This window comes from Chelonia mydas, chromosome 8 (assembly GCF_015237465.2).
Source record: "Chelonia mydas isolate rCheMyd1 chromosome 8, rCheMyd1.pri.v2, whole genome shotgun sequence".
NCBI lineage: Eukaryota > Metazoa > Chordata > Testudines > Cheloniidae > Chelonia > Chelonia mydas.
The window spans coordinates 94,244,866-94,268,607 of NC_057854.1; the positions used below are offsets into that span (position 1 = coordinate 94,244,866).

Here is a 23,742-nt window from a genome sequence, read left to right on the forward strand (position 1 = left end):
AGTTGGAATGAGGAATTTTATGGTAGCACCTGGTTTCACTGAAATCTATCAGCTTTTGAAACTAAATATAACATTGTGCCTCTAACCAGAGCACTAAACAGAATCTTTCCTTCAGATTAGTATGTGGTAGATACAATTATCAAAGTCAATATTTTGCAGTGTGGTATTAGACTGGACTTGAGAAGCAGCTTTGAAGTCCAGTCTAATTGCACAATATACACAAGAATTTATTTGAGATAAAGTACAGACATTTCACTCTGGATCTGATTTGGTTCCCACTGAGCTCAATGGGAAAAGGATTGGGGCCTATTGTCTAGCAGAGGAATCTGCCAGTCAAGATTTGCTATCAAAAAACCCAACAGTGAGCCACTGTTCATATTGAAAACATCCATGCCTTCAGTATTTCTATGCTGTGGTTAGATTTCATCCTCAATTATTATGATTCAAAAAGTATCCTAGGTTGAAGTGAATTTCATTGTTTTTCAGTTCCCTGCAAGTAGTTTCCTATTAAGCATATTGTGCTGTATTTTCAGTATTCAGGAACAGATTAGAAAGATTATCTGAGTAATGGACCATGAAGAAGGTTGCCTTAAAATGGCTAAAAATATAGCTTTATTATTTGCTGTTCTGTAGAATTTGTCCAAGAAGAGTTTTCGAACAGAGTGTGACTAAAGCAAAATATAAAGGCCATTTCTTATTCAGGCTACAGCAATATGGTTAAATTCAGGGGGCTATATATCCCTGTCCTCTCAGAAGGTTTTGAAAAATCTATTTGGCTGTATATTTGGCTGTATATTTATTCTTGGTTCTGTACAGTTGAATAGGTTCTAGATAAACTCTTATGTAGTAATAACATTGAGACAAAGAGATTTAGTGTAAATTGTGGGAATAATACAAAGTTGTATATGCACCCCCAGCTACCCAAATGGGGATAGACCAAAGACAGAAAGACAGGATAAATAATGCAAACATACCAAATACCATAGCTATATTTGATGTATATGAAGTGTCTAACAAAGGGATGTCTGTTAACTCATGAGACACCTAGAGACAGAGCCCTGTGCAGGGCTATTTTTTTAATCCTGCTCCCGCATTGTTTGTTGAATTTTTATCCCGCTCCTGCTACTATGGCAATGTGGTGGGGCAACTGCCCCACACAGGCAAGGTTAAGGCTAGCCTTGGAGAGGCTGTGCAGAACCCAGCTAGTCAAGAAAGCGTTTATTGGAAGAGCCAAGCAGGAGAAGGCTTGCTGGAGCAGCCCATATATAAAGGGCTGCTCAGCAGAGCAAGGGGCAGTCTCTTCCTGGAGGGCAAAGGGGAAGGACTGTCTGCCGAGGAGTACCAGAGATACTTTAGGGCTGGGCCGGGTAGCGGAGCAATAGGTGAGCTCTTGGCTGACCATGGCCCAACTGAGACCCTGAAGCAAGAGCAGGGAAGGTGCTAAGGCTACGGGGGAAGTGGCCCAGGGAATGTAGGCAGTGGGAATAGGAGGAGGGGCAATAACTGGCTGCCAGCTATAGATTTCCTGGGCTGGAAGCCAGAGTAGCAGGCGGGCCTGGGTCCCCCCACCTTTACCCCTACTTGCCAATGAGGAGAGTGGCCTAAATCCAGACTGCAGTTTGCCCCTGAAGCCAGGGGCTAGACGAGAGACTGCAGTTGGCCACTGAGGCAAGTGCAAGGACTAAGGACCACCTGTCCCACCAAAAGTGGGAAGACAGCGGGCTGGGGCACAGCTGGAGGGCCGTGTCCCAAAGAGGACACCGCAGTCTGGGAGCGACGCGGGTCCAGATGGTGGAGGAAGTGGAGGTAACGGCAAGTGAATCACTGCTAGTAAAAGGCACCCTGGTGGTCAAAGAGAGCTAATTCCCCGCACAGCCAGCAGGAGTCACCGCAGCGGTGAGTCGGAACCACTGTAGGCAGTGAGACCTGCAGGACCCCAGTCCTGCTGCAGGGCTTTACCTACACACGTCACTAAAGGGTATCTCATAGTTCAACCTGAACCGTACATCACAACAATCAAAAGTATATTCTGTGGAAACAAATTTAATTGAAAGTTCTGCAGCATTTTTAATGAGGATTTCTTTTTCTGTGAGATATTCATAGATGCATTTAACTTTACAAAACGAGAGAGCTATCGTGTTGCCTAAAACTAGAAGGGATCTTAAGACACAAGATACCTTATGTAATTTCAAGCTCATGGAAAGGAATTAATTTGTTAATTTTCCTTTTAAGCAGACCTGAATTTACAGGTGATACAGAATATCTCTTCATGAACTACACTAGATGTGTTGTCTGAGTGTGTGGTCCTTATATAATGCATTGTCTAAGTCCCCATGATCATAGCTGATCCACCCTGAGATGGGTCTGCTACTTTTACTCAGAACTAAAGGAGTTAGGTCCAGATTTTTAAAGCTGATTAGTCATTGCTGTGCTCAGCTGCCACCTCGCCAGTTATTCCTCATTTTTATTTCTGCATTTGCTTTTTTCTTCCGACGTGTAGTACTTCGCACTTATCTTTATTGAATTTCATCTTGTTGATTTCAGACTAATTCTCCAATTTCTCAAGGTCATCTTGAATTCTAATTCTTTCCTGTAAAGTGCTTGCAATCCCTCCCATCTTGGTATCATCCGCAGATTTTATAAGCATACTCTCCACTCCATTATCCAAGGCATTAAGGAAAATACTGATGACTACTGGACCCAGGACAGACCCCCAGGTCACCCTACATCCTCCCAATTTGATGGCAAACTCTTGATAATGACTCTTTGAACGCAGTCTTTCGACCAGTTGTGCATGCACTTTACAGTAATTTAACCTACACTGTATTTCCCTAATTTGCTTATGAGACGGTCATGTGGGACTGTGAAAAAAGTCTTACAAAATCAAGATATGTCATGTCTACAGCTTCCCCCCATCCACTAGGCCGGTAACCCAGTGAAAGAAGGAAATTAGGTTGGTTTGGCATGATTTCTTCTTGACATATCTATGGTGGCTGTTACTTAATCCTCTAGGTACTTACAAATTGATTGTCTAATTATTCGTTCTAGTATCTTTCTTGGGTATCATAGTTAGGCAGACTGGTCTATAATTTCCTGTGTCCTCTTTGTTCCTCTTTTTAAAGATAAGTACTATGTTTGCCCTTCTCCAGTCTCCTGGGACCTCACTTGTCCTTCATGAGTTCTCAAAGATAATCACTAATGGTTTTGAGATTGCTTCAGCTAGTTCTTAAGTATCCTGTTGTGAATTTCATCATACCTTCATGAATGAATATGTCTAACTTATCTAAGTAATCTTTATCCTGTTCTTTCCCTGGTCTGGCTTGTGCTCCTTCCGTCTTGTTAATTGTGTTGAGTATCTGGTCACATTTATACTGGAGCAAAATAGGCAATGAACACCTTGGCCTTCTTGCTGTCATCCGTTATTAGCTCTCCCTCCCTGCTAAGTAAAGGACCTACACTTTCCTTTGTCTTTCTCTTGCTCCTAATGTATTTCTAGAACCTCTTATTGCCTTTCATGTCCCTTGGTAGGTGTAACTCATTTTGTGAGTTTCGCTTTCTGATTTTGTCCCTACATTTGTGCTATTCTGTTGTACTCCTCCTTAGCAAATTGTCCACGTTTTCACTTTCTGAAGGATTCCTTTACATTACAAGGTCATTAAAGAGCTCTGGTTGAAACCATAGTTGCCTCTTACTAGTCTTCCTGTCTTTCCTTCACTGGGATAGTTTGCTGTTGTTCCTTAAATATTGTTTCTTTGAGACACTGCCAGCGGTTCTGAGCTTGTTTCTCCCTTAAAATCTCCAAGATACAGCTTTGCTGTACAACTAACTAAACACACACACAGTCCAGCAGACTGATAGAAATGTGTTTTTTAGCTTAACTGTTCCATAAGAGAAGACGGACATATCTGGAGAGAACACCCACACTGAAAGGGAGAAAATTAGGTATTTTACACAAAATGCATATAGCAAGAAAAGTGCTCCCACCCTAGCAGTGACTTTGTCATCACAATCCTCAGTTTTAGGCTGTGAATTAAACTTTGGAGGGCGGGGGGGTTCCTGTTCTAAAAATATGTTCTGTTGGCATTTTATCTGCCTCTGGGTTGTTAAAAATAGGAGACTAGAAACGGTCTTATTCTCCCTTAGCCTGGGCTCCAGTTCTCATCTCTGCCCTTGTTGTCTTTCACCAAATTTCAGCCTCCTCAATTTCCCTGATTCAGACTCTCTTCTCTTAGTTCTCTCATCCTTAACTCATGTTTCTGGTGGTTCAGTTAGTTCATTTCCACAGTTTTGGTCTTGTCTACTGGCTGAATCTCTATAATTAAATCTGTTCCTGGTTGTCTTCTTCAAAGACCTCCTGCTCCTGATTGCCCTGAGCTTCATTGTGGATGATTGACTAGCTGCATGTTTATCCTCTGGATTTTGACTGTGATGGAATTAAAGAAGACAATGCTGGGTTTATTGTTTGGGTCATGGCACTCTGCTGTGGAAATAGAGTCTTTCATTGTTCACTGTTACGTGTGTCGCCTGCTCACAAACCACTCTATGATCCTTCTCAGCTCTACAGCCTGCAGACCTACCCTCCAGGCACAGACTCGGCTTCCATGCCTTGCCCACCCTCATCACATGCAGTGGAACTGTTGTGTTTCTGATGCGTTTTGGCCCTTTCATGGCACCAGAGGGGGCCAAAGGATTTCATCCACAATGTGTACAATCATGTTAGTTCAAATCTGTGAATATGGAATGAAAGGTGCTACGTTAAAATGTAAGATTCTTATAATTGCATCCCTAAATTGTTGATTGCCTGTTGATGAATCTTTAGATGAGGAACACATTGGATGTGCAATATCAGATCAAATCTCTGGTCCATCAAATCTAGTATTGTGTCTCCACCTGTAGCCAATACTTGATGCTTCAGAGGGAGTGTTGGGGGGGGGGGGCGATCATATTACCTGGTCAATTGTGCAATATCCTGAAAGTGGGTGGAATTCTTCCATGACCTCTTGAGGTGATCAGTTTGCATCCTGAAGCACAAGAGTTTACTACCCATTATTTAGCATGTATAGGAGTAAATGTAATCTTTGGACATAAAATTATTTAACCCCTCTTTAAATCTACCTGCAGTATTTGATTCTATGTCCTCTTGTAGTTATGAATTCCACAGACTGACTACATGCTGTGTGAAGAAATAGTTCATTTTGTTTTAAATTTACCTGCCATTTACTTTGCTAAGTGGCTTGTTCTCATTTTATGGGACTGTGTGGAAAGAAGGGACTAGATTCTTTATTGTACCATTAATAATCTTAAATACTACAAGTAAGTCTTCTTCTCCTTTGAAGGGTACATAATCCTAGTTTTTGCAGCCTCTCTTACAAGAAATCCCTGCTATGCTGCTCTGTGGCTCTTCTCCAGATGTTTTCACTCTCCACTCTCTTTTTATGTTGAGGCAACCAAACCTGAATAAAATACTTCCAATTTTACTATACTTTGATATAACATCCTTATGTGCCCTGGATACTTTATGCATCCAAGCATACAATTTTCTTTTCCATTTGCCACTTCAATGAGCCATTAACAATAATTACAAAACCTCTTATCACCACCACCTTGTCTCGGTCCCTCAAAAAGATCATACAAGTTTAGAAGCTAGCAGCATCTGTAAGAAATTCAAAATATTTTTGCTAAACAGCTTACACTTATCCAAGTTTAATTTAGTTTGTCATCATGTTGTCCAATTTCCCAGCATACTCAAATGCATTCAGTGTCTCGGAATCCTCTATGGGTTTTGACTGAGCAGAGCAACTTAAGTGTGATCATGAAACTAATTGTTCACTTCTTCCTCTCAATCACTAATAAGGTATTAAATGGCATAGGCAGATAACAAATACTACAAGAAAATAGTAAAGCACTGAAGATACAGTTCCAGTTCCATGAAACTTATGGTTTTAGTGGAGAGACAATATAGACCAAAGAGTTACAGGATGACCAGAGGGAGGTTATCATAATGTGTTTCAGGGTTTGTTGTTCTGGCTTATTTTTTATTTAATGGTGTGTATCAGAATTTCTGATTTAGGTGGGTTACCCTAAGTGCTCAGATACTATAGTGATGCGTAAGTATAAGCACCAATATCAAATAGAATCTATAGGCTCAGAGGATGGGGTTTTAAGGAAGAATTTGAAGGGAGAGAGGGTGGTGGATTGGCGCACCAGGGATTATGGAAATTCAGACATCAGTATGGGTGAAGGCACGAACACAAGAGTGGGAAATGGATAAAAAGGGAGTAGTTAGGTGGAAGACTTGGACAGAACATGAGTAGTAAGACATGAGAGCAGAGATGTAGAGAAAGGGGGGAGGGCAGATTAGTGCATTTTTACCATATATTAAAATGTGGTGAATTTGTTGATTATATCTGCAGTGTCTGATTTCACTCACCTCTGTCCTGAAATACAGCCCCGCTATGTGAGCCAGAGTAAGCAGCGTTTTAAAAAGCATAATGGATCCATTAGGGACTGGGAAGAAGGCATCCTCTGCCTCCAAATGCAGGAGGAGGTTGTGAGTGGCTGTTTAATTGCTCTGTGGCCGCTCCCACAGTCCATAAGCTGTTATACAGTTCTGGGCTCCTGTGCCCGACATGGGATTGAGTCTGTGGGAATGAGGGCAGGTGATCTATGTAGCCCTGGATTTGCTGACCTGTCCTTTGCCCATCCTCAAAGCCACTCTTAATGCTACAGAAGAGAACATGGGGTGCACAGTCCTTTCACATGTCTTCTCAGCCTACCACAATAGGGTAACAGATCTATGGTGGTTCTTGGACACTTATATCTTTGCCCATGAGAAGAGGTGGGGTGGGCAAAAGATTTTACCTTCTCTGAATATAAATATTCAATATAGTCATGGGACCCAATTTTAGTGAATTAGGAGGGATCTGGGTTTTATTTAATATCTACATTAAACGTATATATTAAAAAGCCAAAGATGCCACATTTGCAGAACTATACAAGCAAAAATTAAACTAAAAAATGTGGTATATACATATTTATTATTAAAATCCAACCCACAACAAATTGTGGCTATAATACAGTGTTAACAGGAAGTGTCCAAACTATTAGATCTCGAAGCCGATATGCCTGAGCTACTGCCTGGGAGTTTCTGATGCAAACAGCTGTCCATACTGAGGTCCTTCTTTAAGTAGGTTAGTGTTTCTTCTTCTATAGAGAAGCCATCTCTTTTAAAACTGTTTCCTGTAGCTAATGCATAATTTATTTTATCTGTATCTGGAATGATTTCACCTTCACACCAATAGCAGCTGTGCCAAGGCAACATGTTTAGAAGACAAACACTCTAGAGAGAATTAGAAAAGGACACCAGAAGCTTGAAACTGAAAGCTAGGTCCATGAAAAAAATACTCTATCACACATACATACACAGGATTGTGTTTTAGGTTTGATCTTGAATTCTGGGACACTGCAATTAATATTTTGTTAAGAAGAAAAATTCACCTATGGGTCACTTATTCAAATGTAAACCTAGTCTTAGTGACAAAAAGTTATTCCTTGGCCTAAGGAAAACGAGCTGGAAGGATGCAGGGGATCTTCATTCAGCTAGATGCCCATATCAGAATGAACACCAATTGATACCCTTATTGTCTTACAATAATGGGGAAAGATTGCAGCATTGTGCCAAGTATTTGGTATTCTGCTAAAGCTGTTCAGACAGGGTGAAATCCACTTCACCCACATGTAACACAAGTTTAGAGAGGTGATTGCAGACCAGCTGGGGAAATTAAACCCCAGCCCACAACACAGGACTTGAATGGGATTCACCTCAGGCTCCAGTTATATAGATTACTATACTAGGGCCACTGGATTGCATACATGAGTGGTTTTCAACCTGTGGGCTGCAGACCCCGGAGGATCCTCAGACTGTGTCTAAGGGGTCCGTGAAAGATTGTCCTTACCATAGAACAGTAGTTTTCAGCCTAGGGTCCGGGGAACCCCTGGGGGTCGGCAGACTATGTCTAAGATTTCCAAAGGAGGCCGCACCTCCATTTGAAATTTTGTAGGGGTCCACAAATGAAAAAAGGTTGAAAACTACTGGCATATACAGATGTTCTGTTCCTACCCTCCCACCCTCTTCCCTGTGGAACCAACCATGGGCTGTAGTGAGTAGACAGCTCTGCCTGGCTGCTCAACCAGTCTCCCCCCAAGAGGCCTGTATGCAGGGGTGAACTGGTGTTAAGTCACCACTTGGACAATGCCTTCCCCCCCTCTTTTAATAAGCAGAGGATTTCAGTCTCTAACATTCAGTATCACAGCCATTACAGTCACTTACAGAAAAGGGGGGAAAAGTTAAGCATTTGTTTAAAAATATAATTACATTCCTCCCACACATTAAATATGTGAACAAGCTATAGAAAACAAAAGAGGTTAGAACAACTGTGTACTTCAAGATTTTCTGTGTCCCTTTAAGACTGAACATTTGGCTTGAAAAGCATCTTGACCCAGGCCACTTAATAACTGCTTTATTTCTTGCCTTCCCTTTTTGCTTAGGGACATGCATGGTTTCGGTGACCCTGTTATGCACTTAATTTCCTTGTTTTTTACTTTAGTGTCTTTTTGCCTAGCTGTTGTTTTTTTTAATTCCCTTTCATAAGTTGTGTCACAATGGTACCTTTTGGCACCTTTACTGTTCCTGGGCTGTTGAATTTAGTTATATTCTGATCACTATTATTTCATAGGTTAACTATATTTACTTCTTGAACCAGCTCTTACGTGTTATTTAGGACTAAGTCAAAAATAGTCTTACCTTTTGTGGGCTACTCCAAGGAGCAATTTTTATGGTGTTGAGAAATTGCTTCTCTAAGCCATGTATCACTGTGACATTTGAACAGTGTATGTGGGTAGTTGAAGTCACCCATTATTACAGTTTTATTAGAGTTGGTAGCATCTTCGATCTCCTGCAACAATGTGCAGTCAATATCCTTTTCCTGGTCAGGTGTCAACAGGTAATCTACTAGTATATTTTTATACTTATGCCTTGGGCTAGCCATACAGATTCTACTGAGTGGTTCTTTCCATACAGAAGTTTTGTTTCATTACATTCTATGGAATCTATTAGATGTAATGCGGCTCCTCCCACCTCTATGACTTAATCTGTCCTTTGTTTTCATTTCAGCCTAAGACATTTGAGGTTGGAGGGCAAAGAATATACAGCATCTACACAGTACAGTAAACTCTAGACAGTATCTGTATTCAAAAGATCAACATTTGAGACTACCAATCTAGAACGAACTGATCATTATTTCTACTGCTGCAATGAAAGCTCAAAAAAAACAGAGGTCTAAATGCCCCTGCAAAACATTTAGATAATTATTGTTAATTTGTAGAATGATAATATAATTCTAATGGGGTTTGCACAGGAGGACCAGATTCTTGATTCTGCTCTCTGCAAAGCAGCAGGTCTCTGGCCATAAGTGGCCAGCAGATCGTTCCGCTGACAGAGGGGATAAAGCCAATTCCCGTTCTGGCTGCCACCTCTGCCCACAGTGGAGAGGACATGCTGGTGGAGAGGGGAAGCATGCTGAAGCTCCACTATGCTCTACCTATTGGTGTAAAGTTCCTTAGGTACCTTATGCCAGTGGTGTAAGGTAAAGCAGCTCCTAGGCTGGGGTGACAATGCATGATTAGGGAGCCGCAACCAATTGTCTTACTAACCTCCTGTGCCAAGCACATCACGGGGAAGAGGTTTTACATCTGAGGTACAATCACTTCCCTGCCTTCCTCTGGGGCACTGCAGTAGCATACACATGTTTACCCAGGGCTGTACTTTTGAAGGACAGTCTAGACCTCTCTGTTTAAAACTATGCTGTTAGATGAGAAACCATTGAAAACAAGTATGCATCCTTGACTTGTCTAAACTTTTGGGTATAGATGTTTTTCCCCATTTTAACTAGCAGTTCATTTAGACAATTCCGACTCAGTAGGGAACCTCCTGGGATGAAAGGAGCTCACCATTAGAGCTTGAGTTTCCTCATATTTTAGAAAGAGGTAAATTTAATATCAAAATAAGATACTCACACCTGACATGCATTTTAGATCCTTATGCCTTGAAAGAGGAGTCTTTTCCGGGGGGGGTGAGGAGAGAGCAGGGGTGAAGCCTCCTTGATAGAAACAAATTGAAACCTGAAACTTCTAAGCACTAATATTGTAGTTAATGTTGGATGGTTTTCTAAGCACTGCTTTTATAGTATACAAGACTGCTGATGGTTGAGAAGGGCAATAATTTTATATTTTGTACAGTAGTACAATGATTTGCAAGGGTTCTGAGACACAATAAAGAATTACATGTTTAAAGAAAGTTTCCTCTTGCTTTATTTTTTGTACAAATAGAACAAGGGGGAAGCACTAAAGATATTAATGAGGTTATCTATTAATTAGACATAATCATGAAGTACAAAATTCTGCTATTATTTTACTCCCAGATAGATCTATTTGCATCAGTGGTGTAATGGAATTCAGAATTAGATCCTAAGAGATACCTTTTCATTGTAATACGTGAGAATTTAATCAAGGAATACCTATTAGCATTAAATTAGTCTCTGCCTGTATTTTCAGATCCATTTGTCAGTTAATAAAGTTTTTAATTAAAACTGACTTTGCTTAATTCTGAAGTCAGACAGCTTGACTAATGGTGTCACTTGTGACCCCAGAAGTGTGAACAGCATGGGAAGCCAGTGTAAAAGATTGTAAATTAGTTTCTAATTTGCTTTACTTCTGGCATACAACTGAAAGAAACATTTTATTGTTTATTTTTTTAAAATATCATTTATGTCAACACAAATTGTAAATAAAGTTTTCTGTATTAAATCACTATGGAAATGCTGCCTAGGGACTTTCAAGTGTTTTATTTTCTCATATTGTAATATAAGCTTCTTCTCTTTTCTTGTTCTAGGCTTGCTCCAAATATTCTTTCACCTCTTGTCAGTCCTCTGAAAACACTAGTTCCACCTTCCCTATTGCAGAAACATGGTTCATCATCACCACACAGCCAGTCTCCAAATGGGCAACAGTTTTCAGGAATACCAAATAAACCATATGTTCAGTATCAAAACCAATCTGTACAAGAGGGACTGCAAGGTAACTATATTTTGAGTTTTCCCAGCTGCTGTATTCATGTTTTAATTATTGCAGTATTTGGCAACACTGGCTGACAACATTTCCATGGAAGCTCCTGTTTTTTTTCAGAGTAGCAGCCGTGTTAGTCTGTTATTTGCAAAAAGAAAAGGAGGACTTGTGCCACCTTAGAGACTAACAAATATATTTGAGCACAAGTTTTCGTGAGCTACAGCTCACTTCATCGGATGCATTCAGTGGATGCATCCGATGAAGTGAGCTGTAGCTCACAAAAGCTTATGCTCAAATAAATTTGTTAGTCTCTAAGGTGCCACAAAGTACTCCTTTCCTATTTTTTGAGTCACATGGGGCTGGAGTTTTCATCAGTCAGATCAGTACATGCATTACCTACTTATAATGGGGACAAATTATAATCTGTAATAAAGCTGTGCATTTATATAGCACCTTTCATTAGAGGATCTCAAAGTATTTTGCAAGCACACATTAATTACATCCCAAAATACCTCTGATTTAAAGACACTTTAAAAGATTTAACTCTGGATCACCCTTGAATCTGTAACTGTTTAGTCTATCAGTCTCTGTAGTATTTAGGAAGCTTTAAAATGCATCGTTTATACAATAGACTATAATAGCACTTTCTGGCATTGTACCCATTTAGTATGGTTCAAGTACTACAGAGACAGGAGGTCTTGAGTTCTAATCCTAATTCTGTCACGATCTTGTGTAGTTTAGGCAAATTATTTATCCTCTGCATTTGAATTTCCCAGTCTTTAAAATGGGGATGATGCTTATTTTCCTACCCCAAAGTTGTCTTGTCGGGGATTAGTGTGTCTACAATGTTTTGAAGGTATACATTGACACTTAATATTATCACAGATTATTGTGGTAATGGAAGCTTGGATATTTAGATAACATGTTATATAATGCATATACTATATTGCTTACGTATGGTAAATATTCATCATATTACAGATGTGCAGGACAGCTGTCTGGTTGCAAGTATAACCAAGCATATAAGTATACCCGGGCAGATAACCAGACTCTCAACTCAGTTCACAATTGTACCATTGTTTGAATAAGGCATTTTTCAGAAACGCACAGTTTCATGTATGATAAGTGTAGCAAGTGGGCAAAATGACTTGCCTGCTATTCTTTGAATGTTTTAAGGCCAAGTTTTTATAAAGTTTGAAAAAACAAGATTCTGATATAAGCCCAATGGCAGCGTACATCTCTAATACATAGATATTTACCTCCCTTTCCCTCTTGGTCTCCAGGTAGTATTTTAACCTCTAGACTGGGTCAAGTACCATAAATACTCTAAAATTGCTTGATTAGTTTTTGCTGTTTGGACTTTGTCTGAAAGGCAAAAGCATGTTATATTAAATGATTTGTGTCAAAGAAAAAAACTCACTAAACCTGATGCTCAACAGATTATTCAATTTTAAAATGACTAACTCTGAGAGGGGAAAAGTGGTAGATTTATGATAGCATATAATCATATATGATTGTTATTATAATGAGCTAAATAACTACAAACCACAAGAGGACAGATTAGCAGCTCATTATAATGACAGAAACAAATGCATAGACAGAACAAGTTTTGAACCACGTAAATAAATTGACTTTATTCCTTAGAGAAAACCACATTTCCCATTTCAGCAAACCATTTCTTTCTGACTGCTGTGTTGTGTGGTTTTGAAAAAGGCAATAATTTTCCACTTTAACCAAATTTTGAATTATTATTATAATTTCATTATGAAAAAGTTCTAAAATCAATTCTGAGTAATAGCCTTTGAAACCAATTAATCTGTAACCCATACTTGGGCTTAAATTTACTTGACGTCTTTGTTTCAGTTCTTTAATGGCAGCTTTTTAAATGGGAATCTTTGAGTCAAGTTTGTTATATTTTTACTGTAAAAAAGGAAATTCTAAATATCATGATCTGTAAAACCAGTCAGTCTTTATAGAAGCACGTTAATGTTGAGAATTGCTATGGGTTGTCGATAATGAGAAGAATGATAAACCACAGTATTTGTGTCTTTAGCTAGTTACAGTAAAGTCACATGGAAATTATTATACACTGAAAGAATTTGGCAAGCAAACAGCATACTGCATTTATTTATATCTGACATGATTTCTTGTCAGAGATTTTATGGAATTTGAAGAGCTTGGATTTATTTGCACATACATTTAAATAACATGATGTATATGAGTTGTAGTTTAATAGACATATTCCAGTCATTTGCTCATTACATCATTCATTTAAAAAGCGCTTCGGGTTTTTTAGGTTATGGCTTGGGGAAATAGAGGCAAGCAATGTGTTTTCTGATGTGGTTAACTACAGCTATTTTGTCACAAATGATTTCAAAGCAAAATTGGAGCTAAATGTTATATTTGGAACGCAGTTTATTCCTTTATTAACTGTTATACTTCTACATTTACTGTACATAAAACATTTAACAGTGATCATTTAAACTGACAGGCATTTGGTAAATTCTTCAATTGGAACTTAACCTCAGAAAATTTGATTTAAATTAGATAAATAGAAAGAAAACCATTTGGAAAAATATCAGCAGAGCTGCCATTGCCAAATGGGTACTACCCCTCTGCACGCTTAGAACAGGAAAATTTCTACGAAAAAATAATTCTTGCATGCTTCTTATTTTAGCTGCTTAAGAGATTTTTTTTTTAAGAATCTTTAAAAATGTTCCATGTTTAATTTGTGTTGAGCCATATGTGGTTGTTAATTGAACCATAGTTATAGGATTTAAGCCTCATCTTAGCTCCTAAATACTACTCTGTATTGTATTGAGAGACAGTTCCATGTAGAATTAAAGCTTTTCATAGAACTTAAAGGAATCAAACTAAAATGGAATGAACGAAAAGAACCTTTCTTACAAAAAAAATTTAAAAATTATATATTACATGAAGACCCTGTCTTAGTATTTCCAAAGCAATTAAAGTACAGTGCCCATAAACAGTAAGTTTCATTTCCTGAGGTTGCCTAAAATAGTCTTATTCAAAATCTCATTCATTTATGACAGGTCTTATTTGGCTACCGCACACATTGTTACAGAGGTTCCTTTGCCACTAGTACATATGCAAATGTAAGCTAAACACTCATATTGTCCCAGTTGTAGTGCTACTGAAACCAGCTCCTGGACTAGCAGATTTACTTTCAAACCAGTTTCGCTTTCATCTGTGGTCTAATGTCTGCTTTTTAGCAACACTTGACATTCACCCAAGCTGGTGATTAACTTCCCTTTATTATCAGTATGAAAGATCGCCAAGGGATTTGAGCCCCTAAAAATATTTGCTGGCCTTCTGAGCCATTCCAGCTTGCTGATCTGGCCACTCAGAGGAAAGTATAGTTTATTGCAAAAGCCAAGCCATCTTCCTACCAAAGGAAGGTATCTCTCTGTATCAGAGGATTGCACAACTACCTGGCAGGAAGTGGCCCTACCATGTTGCAAAACCTGTCACCAGGGGGCATAGGGGAGTTCTCATCTGAGAAAGGGCCCTCAGAGTGGTAGTGGTGATGCTGAATGCAGTGAAGAAATATGAAACGGTTATTTCAGTCATCATGGGTGGGGGTGGGGGCTTCTGAAAGCTTTAAAAAAAAAAACCACCTGCCTCAGGGCAGAGATGAATGGATGTCAATGAACTTCCTGCCTTCCATATCTTCTAATTCCCAGGAGACTCTGTCTACCCACTTGGGGCCACACATCCTATGGATGTTACTGCAGGTGGTTTGGCTGAGCTGATGAAGAGTGAGAAGGACTATTGTACTGATAGTAATTTAACCCTTCTTTTTCTCACATCTCCCCTACACATGCTCGGAGACCCTTCTCAGTGAGACCAATCACACATTTTGAGAAACACTGATCTAGAGTATAGAAAAAGCCTGTCAAAATATCACTCATGTATAGACATAAAATTGACTTTGCTGTCCTGCATCATTTAGCGTTTATCATATCCATGTTTAAGTGTCAGGAAAATCTGACTTTCTCATAAATTAAATTGTGTATGTGCAAATGAAGTACATTAGCTACAACTGTAGTTGCTTACAATTCCACAGGCTAGGATGAAGTCCCTTTGAATGAATATCAGCTCATCTTGTCATTCCCAGTAAAAATGCCACAAAATGAGTCATTTGTGATGTTATTCCAAAGATGATGATTCATCTTATAAACATACCTATAAGTAATAAAATTACTGCTTGTTAGCTGTACCTCTCAACTAAGAATGACATGTTGTACAGAAAAAATCAGTGCATGAGGGGCATAGAAGGTGTTGCCTGATCAGCTGTCTTCCTGGAGAGCAAAGCTGTCTTGAATGTCCTTTTTGGTAATTAAAAATCTCTGTCTCAGCTCTCTAGTTGAAAAAGTTATTGGGACTCTGCCAGCTTAGACACACTCTAGAAGCTGCCTTGCCCCTTCTAATTTTCAGCCTTAAGGAATCAGATGTCTAGTCTTAATGCCCTGTTTGTCCATTTCTCCCACAACCATTTCCGTGCCTTTTGCCATGTTGCTTCCTATGCCTGGAATACCTTCCCATCTGGTCCTATCACTTTCCTTATTCAAGTCCCTCTTTAACACTCGTTTCTTCCACAGTGCCCTCAAGTGAGCAAACATTTCTGACAACTCTACTCATTTGAAAAGGATTAAAACCCCTACTACTGCCACCAATATTTGCATATTCCTAAACTGAGTAACTGCATGATCATATTGCTGTAACTTTTGTCCTTCCTCATTCCATCTCCTTTCTGCAGTTTTCTACACCCACCAGTCACATCACATATACAAGCTCTATAGAGAAGGGGCCAGGTCTTTTTCCTTGCATTTGTACTGGGAAGCATTTAACAAACACTGTAAAATCCAATAATCGAATATTAAGATGTTTTCATGACACTGCCTCGCCCTAGAATTGTCAAGCTACAGCCACCTCACCAGTGCCATATCAGGCTGCCTGTCTGAGGCACTGCTATACACCCAGCCAGTACAAAACATTGGTAGCCGCTTTTGGTAGCTATTTTCAGCACTCCTCATTTTACTGAGAGTGCTCTCTCTCTCTCTTCCCCTGCCCCCTATTTCTTAATGACCAATTATAGAGTACAGCCTCAAGCAGTTCAAAACTAACCTTATCCATAGATCTGGAAGAGCAGTGGTGGATCCAGCTGCCGATGTAAAAGCTTGTCCAAAGTGAGTTTAATTCAGTTGTGTCGTGTTGGTCTATTGGCTGATTTTCTAAATCAGTGTCTTAGTCTTAGGGACCAAAAAGATATTTAATTGGTTTAATAAAGCATGCTGGCTGAGCAAGATGAGAGAGATATGATTATAGGGACATAGAATATACACATTGTGCCTTCCCTAGAAGTGATTTGTCTAGCAGGCAGTCTGGAAAGTCTGATTGCTCCAAGCTCATAAAGTGCTCATTTGAGCCAGTAATGCCTCATTTGAAGCCAAGTGTCTAATGGTTTCATTGCTCATCCCTAAAGTTATATAGTGATTTTAGAAGGTGTGCAGAGAGGATTTAACATTTTGTAAATGTAAAAATCAGGATAACTATTAACATCACTCAATAAGCTACTGTACCTGAAGCTTCATCACAAGATAGTTTAGCAGCCTCTCATAAGAGCTCTTTGATTCTTTGAGCCAGTCTCTCCTAGCATTAAATAGAGGTGGCTGTTTACTCGTGCCAGGGAAGGACACACATCGTTTAATATTCAACATTCCAAATTTCTAGGCCTTCTTGCATACTGCAGAAAATACTTGTACCGTTGGTAAAATGTGCTTGGTATCTTCCTCTGGATCAGTCATCCCTTAGTACTTCAGTCATGAAATATCAAATTGTGTTTTTTGTGATGAGGGACCATAGTTCTCCAGAAGTAGGACACCTGATGCTTGCAGGGTCAACCAAAAACCATGTAAAATAGTCAAACTTCCATACAAAACCTAGGTTTCACCCCAACTAGATGTGCTGTATCGTTATTAAAGAATTTAACCAGTTAGCCTGACGTATAACAGTCTGCGGTAACTGTCAGAATCCGCGCTGCCGAGTTTTGTGGACAGGAAGGAGTTTGTTACAGTCTGTGGATTGGTAATTGGTGTATTTGAGCAGTGTAAGGCATCCAGGTGCTTTGGTGATAAGCACCACTGTTACTTTTTAAACATACGAAATTAACCCCACGGTTGAAACAACAGGCTAGTTCTTCAGCTGGTCAGTGGAGCGATGCAGATTTATAGCAGCTGCAGATCTGGCCTGACATCTTCCTTTGATAAAATTGGAGAGAAGTCAGGTGACTTTCCTGGAAGAAAAGTTTCATTCTGCCTGAGTGTGGGCAGGAGAAAAAAAATAGAAGAAAAAGTGCCACTGCCCTGTTCAGGGGAAACAGAGAAATTCCTATGACTCTTACTGCTAAATGGAGAGAGAGAGAATATGAATCCATTTAGACTAGCTGTTAGGAGAAGTAAGGATTCAGATTAGAAAATAGTTAACTTTAACTGTTTCATTAGTGTGAGGGATGTCCTGAGAACCCCTTAGAGCACAGCTTTGCCGACTGCTCCGCGCTCACATTGATGAGGCTGAGTCATCACCTTGTTCTTTCAGGACACTGGCACAAACCTGTAAGGAGTAAAACTCCACTCTCCATTTACAAGTACTTAGTGTGCTCTTTACTTCTAAGTGACTTTCTGCATGAGGCAGGATTTACCCCTAATTTTTGCAGGTTTCTGCTGGTGCAAGACAGCGCGGGACCCCTGGTGGTAGAAAGCATGTGAGGCAAGAGATTCTAGGGAAGGAGGAGACACTAGTGGCCCCAAAATGAATTTTGCTGGCTGTGGAGGGAATGGGCCTATTCAAAACATCCCCTCAGCAGCTTCCATTGGTGGGATTTCCAAGGGGCCCCAGCTGCAAGCTAAAGAGATCCTCCCCTGGCATAAAAGTCCATCAGAATGCAGGGTAGCACCTCTGGGCCAAACTCTTCTTGTCAGATATGGCCCACTGTGACTAGTGAAATTTTCTCATTTGAAACAAGATAGCACTTTGAAGAAGGAGGGGGTTGAAGCATTCTAAAAGGTATTTGTAAATACAGTTATCTCCTGCAATAAATAATTCATGCTGGATGGTAAAAGGCCTTTATTCAGTTACAAATCCAATAGTCTATATCAGTAAAATACTACATTATTTAACTCAGGTAAAGTTAACAGTAATTCATTATAGGTTCAATCCCACAGTGTGCTGAGCATCCTGGCCCCGATCCAGCAAAGCATTTAAGAACATGCTTAACTTTAACTAATGAGTAGCCCATTAACTTCAGTGGGGCAACTCATTCAGTTGCTCAAAGATAAGCATGTCCTTATGTGCTTTGCTGGATAGGGCCACAGTGCTCAGCACCTTGCAGAATCAAGACCAATATAGGTTCTATATTATATTATATTATTACACACAGTGTGTATAAATATGTAAGTAGAATAAAGGCTGTGGCTTGATCATTTTTCCATAGTTAAAACCCTAAGGATCTAAAACCCACACTAGCTATGAAATGCTATAAATGAAGCTAATATCATCACAGCAGTGTTAAACTGTGTATGCAATATCTGTTTTCAGGTTACCAAGGCAGCTTTCACTCAATACAAAACTGTTTCCACTACGGAGACTGCTACAGAACAGTGGAACAGTCTGTCAACAGTGATGTGCTAACAGGGGAATCCCATTGCTTTAATCCTTTGAGACAGAATGGGTGTCACATACTCAATGCACCTTTAGCTTCAACAGGTAATTTATTCTGATTATGAAGAGTTATCCTTATGATTTTTTTTAGAAATAGAAAAAACACTTTGTCTTATTACTTAAAATGCAACATTTCATTAAACTCAGTTCTTTAGGAAAGTAGATTTGTTTTCTTTTATCCTCCAGTATTTCACCGACAGCCAAATTTTCCTCTTACTTATGTGGGTAGACCCAGTGACTTTAGTGAGCTTTTGGACAGCTCACTAAAAAAGGCAATTTTGCCCTGTTCCCTTGACATTTATTGTAAAGATTGTGTCAACATTTACACTACAAGCCCTACCTTCAGGTGTGTATAAGTCATTTCAGGCTGCAGTTCATCGTCAGGGTCTAAGTCTTGAAACTGGATTTTTATATTCCCATGAAATTCTGTTAAACGTTACTGGCTTCGGGGACTTCTAGTTCACTTAAGAATAAAAAGTGGGATGAATTTTTTTTATACTGAGATGTACCAAATGGGAACTAGTGACTATGAGAATTTTGTTTGGAAAAGTGGCTAGTACACATGCGTACCTTTTTTTCCCAGCCATATATTTGCATAATGGCAAAGGGCCTAGAGATGTACGAGAATCATTACAGTCTAGTGGATGAGCTCCCAAATAGAACTGCTCATGTTTCTGAGGGATTTTTTTCTATTTTTAAAAACCACAGTGAAAAACCAGGGAAGTAACAAAACCCAACATATTTTAAGCAATGCCATAGCAGTTAAATAGTACCAATTCCTCACTCTTCAGTTAGGCAAAACTCACTGATTCCAAAGATGGTTTTGCTGGAGGTCCTGATTCAGGAAAGCATCTCTGCTCAGGACATTCCTGAAAACATTTGCTTAAGTGCTTTCCTGGCCTGGCGTCTGAGTTGGGACTGCAAAATAAGAGCTGACATTCCTGCCCCATTGTGGGGAATCGCAGTTCAGTGTGTGTGTCGTATTACATACTAAAAAGTACGTGCAGCAATCATTAGCAAAAGGGAAGAGTTAACGATGCCGTTTCAGCCTTAACTTTGATTTTTTGTGTGTGTGTTATTCATAAGTTTGATGTTAATAAAACAGTTATAAAATGTTGAAATTTGATGTTCGGTTTAGACATTTAGAGAACAGACCAAATAAACTTTCCAAAAGAAATTGTCAGAGCAAAAAAAAAAAAAATCATGTGGCAAAACACCAAGTACGACAACATTTGCTATTTTTGTCTGGGGCTAACCTATTATGGTTTCTCTGCAATCAGTTTATTTTTAGAATGGTTACTGAGGTATACAAATACTTAGCATCTGAAACACACAAATATATGGAATATATAAATCTTATCTCATCTTTCTGTGTAAAATAGAACCATTCAGGTTTGCAAGATTCATCAAGGCTGTGCTTTAATTTTTTCAGGGTTTTATAGCACCATTAATATTAATGGAGATCTCATCTCACAGGAATGCCGAATGTGACTGGCAAACAGCTGTTCCATGAATCACATTAACAGTCAATAAATTTTTTATTTTGTGTTCAGGGTTTTTGGATGGTTTACACTATCTGGAATCTAACAGTGATTTCTGGGGTGTGTGTTTATCTTGGTTTTTGTCCATTTATGGTTGTGTACCCCTTTGTATGTGGGCCCTGTCAGATAGAAAATTAATATAATATGCACCCTTACATAAGTTAATAGAATACTGTGCTCTTCAGTTAGGTTATATACACAGTGCTGACTAGACAAACAAACTGGGTTATTTTCTACTCTCATTTATTTCAGATTTACTCTGTGTATCAGAGAGCAGGATTTGATCCACAGATTAGTCAACCCTTGGTTAACTAATACAGTAAACTAGTATAAATCACAAGGGGTTGCATAAGTTTAAGTGAGTGCAGAATCTAGTCTCTGATCTATTAAAAAACAAACACCCACCTAACTAATTCACTTGTAAGGACCTGATCGTACAGTCCTACTTAACGCAAATCTCTTTGATATCAATGGGGGACCTGCCTACATAGGGCTACAGGATCAGGGGCCATTATTAATTATATTATGTAGAACCTAAAGGCCCCAACCAAGATTGGGGTCCCATTGTGCTCACTCCTATAAAAATACATAGTAAGAGACAGTCCCTACCCCGATGAACATGCAATCTAAATAAACAAGGGAAACAAAGCAGGAGAAATTAAGTATCATTCTCATTTTGTCAATGGGAAACTGAAGCACAGAGAGATTAAGTAATTTGCCAAACCTCACCCAGAGAGACGGTGGCAAAACAGAAAACTGAACCCAAATCCCCAGAATCCCAGTCCAGTGTATTAACCGCAAGAGCATCTTTCCTCACATACGTGTGCAGTGGATATGGATGTGATTTGCTGTAAATATTAACATGTTTTCCATGTCATCCAGTCAGCCACAAGTGCCTCAATAACTGAAATACAGCCTTCCTTCATATACATAATATTCGGTAATCTGTGCTGAAGAAATACTGGTATGTCCTTATTCTGAGAACATACAATCCTTTATAAAGATATAACCAAACATAGACAATGCTGTCTGAGATGAGACAGAATGTGCGGAGTGCGGTGTGAGCATAACACAGCATCAGTGCTTCATGCAATAGGTGGGGTTTGAGACGTATTTGGAAGGAGGAAGCTCAGCGAGCTATTCAGGGCCCCACAGAAGAACACTGGGCTTTGGAGTGGATAAGGGAAACAAAGGGGTCAATGAAGAGGGAAGCTTGGGCACAGAGAGAGGAGCAGGTATCAGAGAAGTGGCAAGATTTGAAGAGGAGATTTTAGTCAAATATCACTTTAAACTGTTTCTGGGAATGGAATTTAAAGAAACCATTTTACGCTATTAGGGAAACTATTAGGGAAACTATTCAGGTATATTGGACTAAACTGAAATCCACTTACTATGTGTGTTCATAACTATTCTTGCTGCAGTCAGCATCAGGCACAAAGTGCATATACTGTTCCTTTTCAAACAAGTAGTATGGAGCGAAGTGTATCATGTCAATAAGAGTTTGGCCTGATTAAGAATTGGGGACAAAATCCTGCCTTCACTCAAAGACATGCTAAGAGTAGGGCAGGAGAAGAGCAGTACCAACAGAATGGAAGGTCCATTGGAGATTCTGCCAGCATCGGCAGCCAGTGGGCACCATGCTTCACAACACTCCTTACCAAAGGAACACCCTGTGCCCCTGATGCTGACTCCAGAGTGCACACAGGGGCACCAGGAGCCTGACAACCCCCAAATTGTAGAATGCAGCCACACCCTGGGGAGCCAGCCAGTGCATTAGCCAGATTCCTCCAGGATCTCAAGAATGTATGAGGCACACATGAAACATTTCCATACCCACAAAGTACCTTTAAAAGAGAAAAATATACAACACAATCTGTCTGCAGCACTTCCAGAACGCTATCTAGGATCTTTGTCCATCCATTGCTTTGACATCATGTCCTAGTAACAGTAATTTCTCCAGGGAGGCATACACACCCACATCAGTATCCAGATTATCGAGAAGCCTCATTAGGGTGACCAGACAGCAAATGTGAAAAATCGGGACAGGGGATGAGGGGTAATAGGAGCTTATATAAGAAAAAGACCCAAAAATTGGGACTGTCCCTATAAAATTGGGACATCTGATCACCCTAAGCCTCATTGTAAATAAACTTCACTACCACAATGGTATCCGTACAAAGCAGTGAATGGAAACTCATGCACAATGACAGAAATTATGAGGTTAGTTTTCATATTGCCTAAGTGAGGCGTTGGCGGTGAAGTCTGCTGTCTGATTAATGTGAGGCTTCACTACATATCTCTGGGACTCAGACTTGTGCTTCCTGCTGCAGCCCTCAGATGTACTATGGTGCTAAATCATGCTCATATGCTTTTCCTGCTTTCAGGCTACGATGTAATTTCTGAAGCACAATGTGGGTCTGAAGAAGCAGTCACCAATGGAACTGAAGAAAATGGATTTTTCCAAAATGGTGCTTTTGATCATTGTTTGAACCACATTCCTTCCATCTATACAGATACCTAAGAACAGCTTTATCCTTTGTTTCCTTTATTATTACTATAACTGTATACGTAGTAACAAAAATGCTCTCCCAGTACTTTTATTTAGTCTGTATCTCTATGTGCTCATTTAAATAAACACCTCACATTTACCAATCCATTTTATAAATGAATATACTGTATAAGAAAAATTATTGGAACCTGTTCCTTTGCTGTGGCACTTTGAATTTCATGCTTTAAGGGAATGAGGAGCATTTGAAACAACTTGTTTTATAATTTCTTATTAAGAATGTAAATGTAAGTTATATAATAACTTGTAAAGATTTTTTTCTGAAATGTATGTTTTCAATTTGAGACTGTTGCTCCCTTTAATCGTTTTAGTTTCATTCATTGGACATTTTCTTGACTAAACGGACTTTTTTAATCACAGACCTCATGTATATAAAGCCTTCATTTGCTCAGCTGGTTTTATATTTTCAGTTTTACAAGAAAGCATTAAAAACTGGATACAAGTATACTGTTGTTTCTTACCTTCAGTCTGATAAACCCTGATCTATTCAAGAAACCCGCTCAATTATTTAACCTAATAGAGATATTTACTTCTGAGATCGCTGTACGGTCTAGGCCAGGGGTGAGCAAACTTTTTGGCCTGAGGGCCACATCAGGGTATGGGAATTGAATGATGGGCCATGAATGCTCACGAAATTGGAAGTAGGAGTGTGGGAGGGGGTGAGGGCTCCGGGGTGGAGCCAGAAATGAGGAGTTCAGGGTGTGGGAGGGGGCTCCGGTGCGGGGGTGTGTGGGAGCTGAGGGCTCTGGGGTGGGGCAGGGGATGAAGGGTTTG

General features: G+C 39.6%; 1 protein-coding gene across 1 annotated transcript in view; it reads left to right on the forward strand.

The window, feature by feature from the left end:
* The window catches only part of GLIS1 (GLIS family zinc finger 1), a 267,642-nt gene extending 244,217 nt beyond the window's left edge, over positions 1–23,425 (forward strand). Inside the window, exons 10-12 of the mRNA XM_037907384.2 lie at positions 10,949–11,133; positions 18,739–18,906; positions 22,787–23,425. Of these exons, the coding sequence (XP_037763312.2) occupies positions 10,949–11,133; positions 18,739–18,906; positions 22,787–22,923 (490 nt within the window). The 3' untranslated portion in view covers positions 22,924–23,425. The remainder of the gene's footprint in view (positions 1–10,948; positions 11,134–18,738; positions 18,907–22,786) is intronic.
* The last annotated feature ends 317 nt before the right edge of the window (positions 23,426–23,742 follow it).